The following is a 13,190-nucleotide window of genomic DNA, read 5'->3' on the forward strand; positions in this document are numbered from 1 at the left end:
AATCCCCCAGCACCACATGCCAGCCAGCCCCACCCCCTGGTGGGCTGAGCTGGCCACACACACACACACACACACACACACATAAATAAATAAATTTAATTTTAAAAAAACAAACAATGAATGAGCTCACTGGGTTCAATCTCCAGTACTAAAGTGTTACCAAGGAAAAGTAGATTCCACAGTGATTTTCTAGATGCAACAAACACTGATGTGTATGTGTCCTTAACTGCTGCAGATGAGGTACTTCGGGGTAGAGTGCTTGAAGGGTGACCCATGCTAGGCACTCAGAAGACCTTTCCCTTATTAGAAATTTTAGATTTTGTGTTTTGATACAATGCACTTGTTGTTGTTCAAATGATACATGTATTTCTTTCCCGATTCCAAGAGTGAACAAAGGACATTGATGAAAATAATGACTAAGGAAAACTTTAGTCTTTGATATGAGAGCTATTTAAATTAGAAATCATGTCCAGTGTCACCCGGATGCCTGAAGAGATTCCTAATCTTCTTATGAGAAAAGCCCTATCTATGCAGAGGTACCTTTTTTTAAAAAAGTATTCTATCCTGAAAGCATGTATAATGCAGCTGCAGTGGAAATTGACCAATGAGACATGGGATCTACCTTCAAGATGTTTCTATTTCAGTAGGGAGACAGACAAGTAGATCAATAGTTGCGTGAAGGGTGAATAGCGTGAGAGAAGCTGCTAGTTAAGGAAGCTCAAAGGAGTCCCCTTTCCCCCCCTCCTACAAGGAAGAGGTGGACGAGTTGAATCTTAAAATATAGAGTTCATCTGGCTAGATGGGGAGGGAAAAACTGACTACTGACAGAAGTTATGCTGCTGAGCTATCTTCCTGGCCTGCTCCTGTCAGAAGTTAGGATGTGACCCTTTTAATCAGCATCAAGCTTTCAAGTTTTGTCTATGGTTTGTACCACTTATTAGCAGTTTATTCCCCCTTTGGCCAAATGATATTCCTTTATACAGATACACATCATATTTATCCATTCTTCAGCTGATGGGATAGTGTCTAAGTTACTTTTCTCATTGCTGAGACAAAGCACCCAACACCCAAAGTTAAAGGAGGAAAGGTTTATTTATCTCACAGTTTGCAGAGGTTTCAGCCAATATTGGCTGGCTCCAAGGCAGGATACTATGGCAGACAGGCATCACAGAGGAAAAACAGTTTATGGCAGGTGTAAGGCAGCAAAGCAAGCAAGGGACAAGACAAGCCTATTTATTTATTTATTTATTTATTTTTGTATTTAGTACAGGGTCTACAAGGTCTCACTACAATCAAACTAGCAGTGATTCTCCTGTTTTCAGTCTCCCAAGCTCTGGGATTATAGGTGTGCGCCACCATGCCCAGTCTCAGTTGTGTCTCAGCATGCCCCGGGGGCGGGGCCGGTAAGGCACGCTGGGGATTGAACCCTGGCTGCTGGGTCTGCCTCAGCAGGTGTTTTAGTCTTCCTGGCTGGCCCTTTAAAAAAAATTTTTTTTGAGTCATATATATATATTTGTACTAGGGATCAAGCAGGGGAGATGGCCCAGTAGAATAAGCGCTTCCCTGGCAAGCACAAGGGTCTGAGTTCAATCCTTTGCTCTGCAAAAACAACAACAACAAACCCCAGAAATGTAGGGATCAAACTCAGGACCTTGCGCTTGCCAGGCAGGTCCTTTATACCATTGAACTATCTCCCTGGACTCTCTTTCTATCCCTTATGTTGTATACAACCAGGCTACCAGGACTAGGGTGGTGCCAAACCAATCAGTGGACTGATTTAGAAAACACCCACCCCGAATCCTAGCACCCTTAATCTTAGCACCGTACCATGCACTAATCTCAGCATTATACACTCTAGATCCAGCCACCCCTGAAAAAGCTCCACCTATGACTCTATGAGGCGTTGGGGGGAAAGACATACACGCAAGCCATAAAAGAGAAACTCTTTTAGAATGAAATGCTCATCCAAAGAGAAGCATTGAAGAAAAAAAAAAAAAAAAATCACATCAGTACAAATTCAGGACCAAGCACGAGACAAATTTTCTTTAATGTGGAAGGAGGGAATGACTCCATCTCAGTCCAGGAATGGCCCTTCCCAGACCTAACAGCCTCGTAGGTACGGAAGGCTCCAAATACAGTCAACCGCCGCCTTCTAGAAGCTGACTTCAATCTCTCCGTCGGTTTTTAGTTAGAATACCTTCCTATTTAGGTAGAATATTTTCACATCTCCACAAAACACTCAACTTCCACCATGCGTATATTTCTTCTTGTACTGCAGTGGTGAGCAGAGAACGGAGTACCAACTTTGCAATCAGACAGTTCTAAATAGTTTCACCACTTATCTCCACTTCTCCCAGAGGACATTATCTACTGGCTTCGGGATTGTTGCTTTTCGGTCATTTTTAGTCTCTTCCTTCACAGTCTCTTAGCATTTTTATGTAAGTGTCCACTACCGAATTCCCAGTGTTTAGAATTTAGAAAGGAGGTCAGCATCCAGAAAGTTGCAGATTCGAATTCCAGGCCTATGTACGGCACCTTTTCATCTGTAAAACAGTTTAAAATATCCACTTTATAAAGTTGTTCTAAAATGTTTTCTACTACAGGTTTTTACGTTTTTTGGGGTTTTTTTTGGCCAAACCAGGGATTGAACTCAGGCCCTTGCGCTTAGCCAAGCAAGCGCTTTTTCTACTGAGCCATCTCCCCAGCCCCTCTACTATAGTTCTTAATATATGGATGGTACTTAAAAAGTCATGCATTACTACAACAAGAAATGGCTTTCTCCTCCAGGCAGTTCTGGTATTGAAGCGGTCGGACCTTCCAACGCCAGTCCTACCCGAGTCCCCAGTACCCGGCCGCCCTCCCCTCCCCGGCAGGGAGCGCGCCCTAACCCGGAACTGACGTCACACGCAGCGGACGCCGCCAAGGCGCGTCCCGGAAGGAGCGGTTTGCGGCGGCTGAGCCAGTGAGTGAAATCGGCGCCGCCCGCTGGCTGCAGGCTGGGCTGAGCCCGTGTCCCTGCACCTGTGCTTTAGGGCTCTCTGAAGGAAGGAGGGCGACGGTGTGCGGCCGCTCTGCGCTCCGTCGCATGTGTGTTCCCCGCCTCGCGCCTCCCCCTCCCCCGCCGCCCGAAGCCCTGCGTGGGCTGGGCGCGCCACATCCCCGCGTTAGCTTCTTGGGGCGCGCAGACGGGTTAGCTTCCCTGGCCTGGCCACCCGCCCCGGCTCTGTCGCCCCGCCACCGCAGCGGTGAGCGCCCGGTCCGCCGTTCTTCCGCTGCCACCGCTGCCGGCACCATGGGCAGCGAGCAGAGCTCCGAGGCCGAGACCCGACCCAACGATCTGAACTCCTCAGGTCGGTGTCCTAACCTCCCACCCTCCTGCAGCCCGTCTGCTTGGGGAGCGGGCTGCCTCCTGGCTTGCCGGGGTCTGGACGCCGGCGGCGACCTATGCAAACCCTCACGTGCTTTAAAAGGAAAAGTGTCCAGACCTTGATTCCCCTAAGTCTCCCTGTGCGCCCATGCCCATTATTGGTTTCCAAAACAGCCATCTCTTCCCCTCTGCAGTCTTAATCCTTGAAAGACGACTTAATTTTTGGCAAATTATGACTGAAGTACTGAGGTGTGGCAGACACAGTGGGTGGCTCTTAGGACTTTCAGAACAGGCTTTCTCTAAAAGCAGGCTTTCTCGGGTTTTAGAGGGGATGTGTGTTTGCTGTACAAGCACCCTGAACATTTGCATGCAAGTGTTTCCAGAAACTGCTTTTTCCCCTCGGGTGTCTTGGGCCCATTTTAAGTACAGTCTGGCCAGATGGCATGCTCTGGGATTTTTTTGCTTTCTCCCCATCCGTTTTTTTTTTTTTTTTTTTTTTTTTTTAGAAGACGGCATACGAGATGTTGCGGCGTGACTGGAGTTCAGACGTGTGCTCTTCCGATCCCTGAAGTTCCAGCCTCCCACTCCCAGTTTTTCTAGAAAACAAATGGAATATATTTTTTTTTTTTTTTTTTTTTTTTTTTTTTAGATTCCCTTCAGGGCTTCAGAGAATGGGAGTGTTATTGTGCTGGGAATATGGTGAATGCTTAGTGAAACAGCTAGTGTTTGAGGTCCATTTGCTCCTTTTGTTACTCTAGGACAGCTCAAAATGCCCTGCATAAATCCCTAAGTTGCATTCAGATTGGTTCTTAGAACTGCTCTGTGCTTAGAAGAGTTTGTCTTTGGTTAAATTGGGTTTAGAAAGAAGCCCCTGTGGGCCAGGTGTGATTGTACATACCTGTCTACTCAGCACTGGGGAGCCTAAGGCAGGAAGCTTAATGAGTTTAAGCCCAGTTCCGTAGTGAGTTCAAGGCCGTCCTGAACTGCCTAGTGAGACCCTATCTAAAAAAAGAAAAGAAAGAACCCCTGGCCTTAGAACTGCTCTGTGGGTAAAATTAGGTATTCAAATATGTGGAAGCTAGAAGTTCTAGGAGTGAGTCATAAGGAAAAGTGGTCTCCTTCAGGAGACAAATTAGTACCCTTTTGGGGCTAGTCTGATAACCTTTTCTGGTGAGGAGTATCAGCTAGCTTAGATACATTCTCTTTTTTTCCTTGAAAGGACCGGAATACTATACGTTTTGTAACAAATATAACAATGGCTACCTCTTATATTTTCCCTATATTTCAGGCTAGACCATTGTTTGGGGCTAGAGGTGTGGGTTTTTTAATGCTTGCTTGGCTGTGAACCAGCAGCATAGGCTTGTATCTGGCGTTAAGGTTTACCTGCTCCTCTGTACTGGGTGCTTTGAATATAGGTATTTATATTTAATCTTCATATACTGCCACTTTTGGGTAGGAAAATGGAGGCTAGCCAGAATGCGGTAAAGCCCCTTTTTCTCCAGTGTTGGGGAAAGAGAAATCACAAGTTGTAGCAGGAAAGATTTTTGGCATCTCTATCGCAAAACAGTGAATAAATTACCAAAAGAGGTTAAGGAATCGTACTTGAAATGTAGTAACAATAGCAGAGATTTCTGTAAAAGAGTGACTGCCAAGCCTTAGGAAGCTAGCTTCCAGAAGGCAGTACTGCTCTGTGGCATCTGTGGACCAGCCTTTGAGATGCAACTGTGATGGGCCTGAGACTACTACCTTCTAAAGCAGTGATGGCGAACCTTTTAGAGCTTTTAGTGATACAGGCAATGGGCTGCAGTTGGTTGGACGCCACTGTCTTATGAAACACTGAGGATCCATTGTTGCTCTAAACCTACAGGGTATTTGGGGAGGAGCACATCTTGATCTAGGAACTCTTTTATGGCTTCAATTGCTTATTTCCAAATGGATTGGTTATATTTTTCCAGAGAATCTGAAATTCACTGAACCCCCCCCCCCTTACCTGGGATTGAACTCAGACCCTTGCGCTTGCCAGGGAAGCACTTACTCCACTGAGCCATCTCCCTGGCTGTGACTTAACCTCTTGTAATCCTCCAAAGTTTTGAATTGTGCCTTAACCAAGAATAGTCCCCCTCCTTTTTTTTTTTGCTTTTAGAATAATGCTATACTTTTAGAGAGCTCTGGGGCTTCAAAAATAGACCCATTATCTAGAGTTAAAACAGAGTTCCCTGACCTAGCCAGCCACAGTGATGGGTTTTGTGCATCAACAACCCATAGGCCTCCACTTCCTTCCCTAATTATAGCACTGTTAACATAGGGAAAGACACAGCCAAATTTTGTATCTTTGTTTCTTCATTTGTAAAATAGGAATATATGTCAGGAGGCAGGAAATCAAAGGAGAAGAAACACAATTTGTGTATCCTTTTGTATATGAATTATAGAAAATATTTAGTTATGAAAGAGTTCAGATATATTAGATGTTCCAGTACTGTTAAGATTTTTTTTAAGACTGGGTGTGGTGTTGCATGTCTATAATCCCAGCACTTGGGAGCCTGAAAAACAGGAAGGATCACTGCAAGTCCAATCTGTGTAGTGAGACCCTGTAGACCCTGTACTAAATACATATTAAAAAAAATAATTTTAGTGCCACTGAAAATAGAGGCCTCCCATGATTTATCTACCCAGCCCACACCACAAAATAACATTTTATTGTGTAAAAATAATCTTTTTGAAAGAATAAAAATTTTCACACATTTTGACCACAAAATAACAATTCTTTTTAATGAAAAGAAAACACCTTTACTGAGACAGAGGTGGCTAAGATGCAACTTCTCACCAATGTAACTTTATTTTCAGTGACTCCTTCCCCAGCTAAGCATAGAGCCAAGATGGATGATATTGTGGTTGTAGCTCAAGGCTCTCAAGCCTCACGGAATGTCAGCAATGATCCAGATGTCATCAAGTTACAAGAGATCCCAACCTTCCAGCCCCTTTTGAAAGGTAAGGATTTGCATTTTTGTTTTATCTGAACCTGCTGGAGAGATTTATGTGGTCCTTCTAGTCTCTTCACATAGCTACGTACCTTACTCTTTCCTGTCTTCCTTCAAGGCCATCTCCATGAAAACTGTGTTGTATCTAAATTTGTTTATTTTTTACTTTTTATTTTATTGATATATAATGATAATGTTCATCATAGGGAGTTTGTTACCTGTACATGATGTATCTTGCTGCTTTTTTATCCCATCCCCCTCATTGTGAGGTTTTGCCTCTGGTGCCAAAGAGAAGCAAAGAAACCTTTACAGCTGCTTGCAGAAGAGAAGCAGGAGGAAGGATCCTCCCTTGGGGGAGAGACCAGGGACGGGGTGGTGGTGGTGGGTATTTGTGGGGTTGGCCTAGAGGTGGGATTTACATGGGTGGTATGGGTGTCCTAGGGGATAATTGAGGAAGGATTGGCATGCACGAAAAACAAAAGGGGAAGTTTGAGGTTTGCCAGAAGAAGACTGAAGTTAGCTTAGTTCCTCTTTGGTCTTGGATCCCAACACCTCACTGACTCCCCACCATGGTGACCCAGCAGACCTTTCATATGAGTGCAGACCCACCACTCACCTCCCTTCATCCCTCTTGTTTGTAAAAGCTTTGTTTCTGTTTTTTCCTTCTCTTCTTTTTCTTTGCTTGTCCCTTTTTCCTTTCTCCCTCTCCCCTCTCTTTACCCCTGTACCCCTTATCATTTGAACATTTTCTTCTCATTTCCCATTATACATTACACATTTTGATTCTTATTATACTTTCAGTTTCTTATACCTGAGAAACCATAAGATATTTGAACATGTGTGTCCAATTTATTTCACTTAAGAGTGTGGACTCAAGGTGCATCCATTTACCTTGAGATATGTCTCAAGCTTATCTTTATGACAGAGTAGTACTCCATTGTATTTTAAAAAAAAAACCCACGTCTTCTTTATCCATTCATCAGTTGACAGGCATTTGTGCTGTTTCCAAGATTTGGTGCTGTGATAAACATTGGTGTGCATGTATTGCTGTGATATATGATGCTTTTAATTCTTTTGGGAAGCGACACAGAAAGGGAATAGATGTATCATATGGAACCCCTAGTTTTAGTTTTTTGAGGAATCTCCACACTAATTTCCACAGTGCTTGTGCCAGTCTACACTCCCACCAGCAGTAGAGAAGGGTTCCTTTTTCATTACAACCCCGCCAGTGTTTGGTATTGGTTGAGTTCTTGATACTATCCATTCTTTCCAGGGTGAGATGGAATCTCAGGGTTTTAATTTACATCTCTTCAGTGACCAGTGATGTTGAACATTTTTTCATATATTTATTTGCTGTTCATATTTCTTCATCTGAGAAATGTATATTCATCCCATGCCCATTTTTGGATTGGGTCTTTAAATTTGGGAGGTCTGATTTTTTTAGTTCTTTATAGGTTCTTGATAGTAATCCTTTGAGGAACAGCTGGAAAACATTTTTTCTTACATTATGGGTTGTGTCTTCACTCTCTTGGTGGTTTTTCTTGCTATGCAAAAGCTTTTTTTAATTTTTAAAATTTAAAAAATTTATTTTTTTATGTGCAAAAGCTTTTTAATAAGATTCCAGTTGTTGGTTCTTTTTGATAGTTCCAGTGCGATCGGAGTTTTATTCATAAAATCTTTGCCTACACCAATGTCCTCAAGAGTTTTACCTATTCTGTCTTCCAGCAGATTTAATGTTTCTGTCTTAATGCTTAGATCGTTGATCTATTTCAAATTTAGTTTAGTGCATGGTGAAAGATATGAGTCCAATTGCATTTACTTATAAAAATCTTTTTATTTATTTATTTGGTACAGGGTCTATCTCACCCTCCCTAGTAGCTGGGATTACAGGTGTGCATCACCATGCCTGGTTTTGGGACTGGCACAGCACACCCAGGGTTCCAGGGCCAGCATGGCATGTGGTACCAGGGATTGAACCCGGGTCTTTGTGCTTAGACCACTGAGCTATCTCCTCAGCCTCCAGTTTTAATCTTAGGCATGTGGAAAGCCAGCTTTTGTAGTACCATTTATTAAAGAGGCTATCTTTTTCCCATTGAAGGTATTGTTCCCAATGAACAATATTTCATTGTTGATATTTTGTGTAATCTATTTTTGACAGTGGGATATTGAGGTTCCCCATTACAATTCTGTTAGTGCTTGTTTGATTTTTCATGTCCATTAAGATGTGCTTTATACAGTTCTGTGTACTGGTATTTGATGCATATATATATATATATATATATTTATTTATTTTTATTTTCTTTTATTTTTAGCCTTCTTCTTGGATTGTTCCATTTACAAGGATGTAGTGACTTTCTTTGTCTCTCTTCATCAGTCTTGGCTTGAAATCCACTTTGTCTGCAAATAGAGTAGCTATCCCAGTTTGTTTCCAGATTCCTGTCACATGGAGTATTGGTTTTCATCCTTTGATATTCAGTCTATGAATTTCTTTTTAAATTGAATATGTTTCTTGTATATACCATAGTTTTGATCTTTCTTGTTCCATTTTGCTACTCTGTGTCTTTTGTTTGGTGAATTGAGACCACTAACATTGACAGCTGTAACTTATGTGTTGACTTACCTTTGTTATGTTACTTTCCACATTGGTTCCTTTTTCCCCCCACATCTCTTTAATTGGTTGTGTTCCCTGGTAGATTCATTCCATGGGGGTTCACAGAGTTGTAGTCCTCATTCTGTCTTTCTAGAATGCCCTTCACAACAGTTTAGAGTGCTAGTTTGGTGGTCATGAATTTCCTTATGTGTTCTTTGTCATGGAAGTATCTTACTTCTCTGTCAATTTTGAAAGATACTTTTGGGAGTATGTCAATCTGAGTTGGAAGTTTTCTTTTAGAGCTTGAAATATTTCACTCCAAGCTCTCCTTTTTATGTATATAGGTATGTATTTATTTATTTTTGCGGAACCAAGGATTGAACTGAGGCCCTTGTCCAAGCTCTCCTTGACTTGTGAGTTTGTGCTGAGAAGTTTGCTGTGATTAGGTGATTTGTTTCTTTTCTTTAAAAATAGCTTTTAAGGGGCTGGGGAGATGGCTCAGTGGAGTAAGTGCTTCCCTGGCAAGCGCAAGGACCTGAGTTCAATCCCCGGTTCCGCAAAAAAAAAAAAAAAAAAAAGTCCTAAAAATAGCTTTTAATATCCTATTGGATTTTTGGAATCTTGACTATTTTATGCCTTGGTGCTACATATGCCTTGGAGTATTATATGCCGCGACAATTATATGCCTTGGTGCCTTGGTCCAAGATAGCATGTTTTGAGGTAGTTTATATAAAGGGCATAATTTATTTTCATATCTCTTTTAAGGGTGGAGATAATTTCCTATTAAGTAAACAGTAGTTCTGCTGTTAAGAGTGCCTCGTCTGTCCCACACCTGCATGCACACCCCCAAATTAGGAAATAATGAACATGAAGTCCAAGTACTTAACTTGTGTTGATTCATTTTCTGTTGTTATTACTGAATATCACAGATTAGGTAATTTAGAAAGAAAAGAAGTTCATTTGCCTTACGCTTACGGAAGTCCAAGCACATGGCACACACACCTTCTTGGCATCTGGTGAGGACCTTCCTGCTAGGTCATGACATGGGACAGAATAGCACGTGACAAGATGAAGCAAGCTTACTAACTTGGTCCGTCTCATATTTCTAGTAATGTAATCATGGGGCCCCAGGATCATGACCTTATCTAATGCTAATTCTCTCTGAAAGACCTCAAGTGCCATTAGCATATCACATTGGGGATTGTATTTCAACATGAGTTTTGCAGGGGACAAAGCCCCAGGCAGCAGTAACCTGTTGTAATGTGACATAAAACGTCATATAATTACAGGGCTATTTGTATTAAAAAGCTCCTCCACCCCACCCATATAGTCAGACATATATCATCCCTTTAATTCTTACATCATTAAATGTATTTGAATCATATGTTCAAATGTGTTTGAATGACAGTGGCAGGTAGAAATTGAACTTGAACCTTCTTCATTGATGTCAGATCCTATTATTGTACACTATTTCACAGTGAACTTAACAAAAACAAATGGTGCTTTTTGATAATCCATACATTATCATATTCTTCCCAGGGCTTCATCTGGTTTACAGATGAGGATAAATACATGCTTTCAAGCTCTTTCCCCAGCTTCAGGGTTAGACTGTGGTAAGTGCTCTGACTTACATAAACCAACTCATTGCATCCTATTACCCTTCTTAATTAGTTTTCATTATTATGAGGAATAATGTGATTCTCCAAAGAAACAAACATTAATGACATTTCCATCTCTACATCCTTTCATAATCGAATTAAAAGACAGCCTTTATTTTTAGAACTTGGAATTCGACATGGTACAGCCACACTTTGCAAGTCCTTTCTGTGACCTATCCTCTCACCTCCCAAACTCTTCTAGTCCTGGATCAGGACTTCCTTTTTTGACCAGTTCTTACCTTCATTGTAGGGAAATACTAAAAATAAAACTTTGAGATATTCTTAATAATTTTCTGGGATTAGTGTTTTACTCATTTGAAATTATTCATAGTTAATGAAGAAAAGGGATCAGTAGAAGTAGACTAAAGGAGGATAATGTACTTAGTAATTTCCTGGGATTAGTTTTTTATTCATTTGAAATTTATAGTTTATATAGAAAAGGGATCAGTAGATTAAAGGTGAATAATACACTATATGTAATTAATGAAATGCAGTGTGATGCAGCTAAACTTGGTTGCATTGATAGTTTTTGGATTTTTATTGTATTTCATTTTCAATTTTTAAAAAAAAATTATTTATTTATTGGTGGAACTGGGGATTGAACTCAGGCCCTGGCACTTGCCAAGGAAGCGCTTATTCCACTGAGCCATCTCCCCGGCCCCTTTATATATATATTTTTGATACAGGGTCTTGCTATGCAGTTTGGACTCATAGTGATCCTTGTTTGTTAGCTTCCCAAGTGCTGGGATTGCAGGTATGCACCACTATACCTGATTGCAGGGCCAGTATGGCATACAGTACCAGGGATTGAACTCTGGACCTTGTGTTTGCCAGGCAGGTGCTTGTACCACTGAGCTATCTCCCTAGCCCAGTTTTTGAATTTTTGAAACAGGATTGAACTCAAACATGCTTGTCAGGTACTCTAGCGCTGAGCTATATCCCCAACTCTTTAAAATTTTTTTGAAAAAGAATTTTGAGGCATGGTCTCTTGCTCAGTTGCCCAGGCTGGCCTTCAACTTCTAATACTCCTGTCTTAGCCTCCCAGTTACCTGGAATTGAGGTATGTACCATCATACCCCATGGTCTAGGGTTAAATTGGACTTTGCCACCAAGTGTGTTGCCCTGGCTTTGTTGTTCTGCCCTTTGGGTAAGAACATTGAAAATAGGTCCTGGAGAAATGAAAGCTAGTGAGAAGAAGGTGACAGTATGAGATTGTTTGGGGTTTGGCTGAGGAAGCTAGAGAAAGCATTTGATGACAATGGTATTAATCTGGAATCACAACATGTGGGTGTGAACAAACTACGGGCTCAAAAGAGAAAAAGCCAGGGAGCATTTATGTAAGGTGATAATCATGCCTCTCTTGTGGAGAAGCCTCTTGGACAGTGATTAGAAAAGATAGGCAAAGGGGGAAATTGGCTAGAAATAATATAATCATAATAGCTAAAACCCCCTCTGTACCTTTGCTATTATTATCTGTTGTGTTTTGTAGATTAAAGCATTGAGACTTGGAGTGCTTAGATTAATTGCCTGAAGTCACATGGCTATAGTGATAGTCATTTTAAGATGGCATCGGGGCATCTTCTTTTAGTTGTTTTGTAGATAGAATAAGACTTAGTTTCTAATTCTAACAAAGCCTCTTATATAAATCACTAGACTGTAGTAGGAAAGAGTACTGTGATGAGTGTGAGGTTGTTAGGTTTTAAGTGCAGTATTTATTGCAGTCTCCTGCTTTGACATTGTTCTGCCTGGCAGTTAGCCCTGCCCTCTGCCTGCTGGTCTGCTGCAGGACCACTCATCACTGTTGCCTTTATATTCTGATCTCTTTTTTCATCTTTCCTTCTTTCAGGATGAGGCTGTTTCTTAAAGTAGTAAAAAGGACCATGCAGTGAAGGCTGTACCCCCCAGGTTTGATTTCAGAAAACTTTTATGCAACTTAATGACAGTTTATTCTTTCAAAACAATATATTCAAGTATTACACAGAGTTCACTGTTGTTCCATAATGTCATATGATGTAATGCTAATGCTGGTGGGTGATCTGCAGAGGCAGTGGCTGGGCGAGTTGGAGGCTATTTGTTTGACTGAGGTAATGTTTGCATTTTTAATAAGCAAGCAGATTCTTTCTTTGGTCTTAACTCTTTTGTGTAAATGTACCAGAGTATACTTTATACATTATAGTTAAAACATCTGTTACTTTTTTTTCATATCAAAGAGATTATTTCATGGTGATCTCTGAGTTAGCAACTTATTTTGGCACATAAAACCCTTGATGGGAAATGAAAGAAAATTGGAAAGTAGCAATAAATGACCACGACAGAGTGCAAAAGCAAAATGTTGATTTCATGTGAGTTATCAAGGTTCCAAGGTGTTAAGTGAAACCTAGGGGGTTCTTACTTAAAATTCAGTCAGACATATTTTTTAATGAGCCTTACTCTAGTTTATGTCACTCTATAGAAATGAAATATTTTCACAAGAGACATGCAGTCTTGTTAATATTTGTTTGTTTTGAGACAGGCTTTTGCTAAGTTGTTAAGATTGGACTTCAACTCACTATGTACCCCAAGCCAGCCTTGGACTTTGAATAATCATCTTGTCTCAG

At 41.2% G+C, this 13,190-nt stretch overlaps 1 protein-coding gene across 2 annotated transcripts in view; it reads left to right on the forward strand.

Annotated features, from left to right (window-relative positions):
* Nucleotides 1–2,911: 2,911 nt before the first annotated feature.
* The window catches only part of Borcs5 (BLOC-1 related complex subunit 5), a 124,311-nt gene continuing 114,032 nt past the window's right edge, over nucleotides 2,912–13,190 (forward strand). Inside the window, exons 1-2 of one of the 2 annotated variants that reach the window (XM_023709593.1) lie at nucleotides 2,912–2,962; nucleotides 6,212–6,355. In XM_023709593.1, the coding sequence (XP_023565361.1) occupies nucleotide 2,962; nucleotides 6,212–6,355 (145 nt within the window). In that variant the 5' untranslated portion in view covers nucleotides 2,912–2,961. The other variant, XM_004626071.3, reaches the window with a different exon arrangement.

Source organism: Octodon degus, unplaced genomic scaffold (assembly GCF_000260255.1).
Source record: "Octodon degus isolate 3935 unplaced genomic scaffold, OctDeg1.0 scaffold00012, whole genome shotgun sequence".
Taxonomy (NCBI): Eukaryota; Metazoa; Chordata; class Mammalia; order Rodentia; family Octodontidae; genus Octodon; species Octodon degus.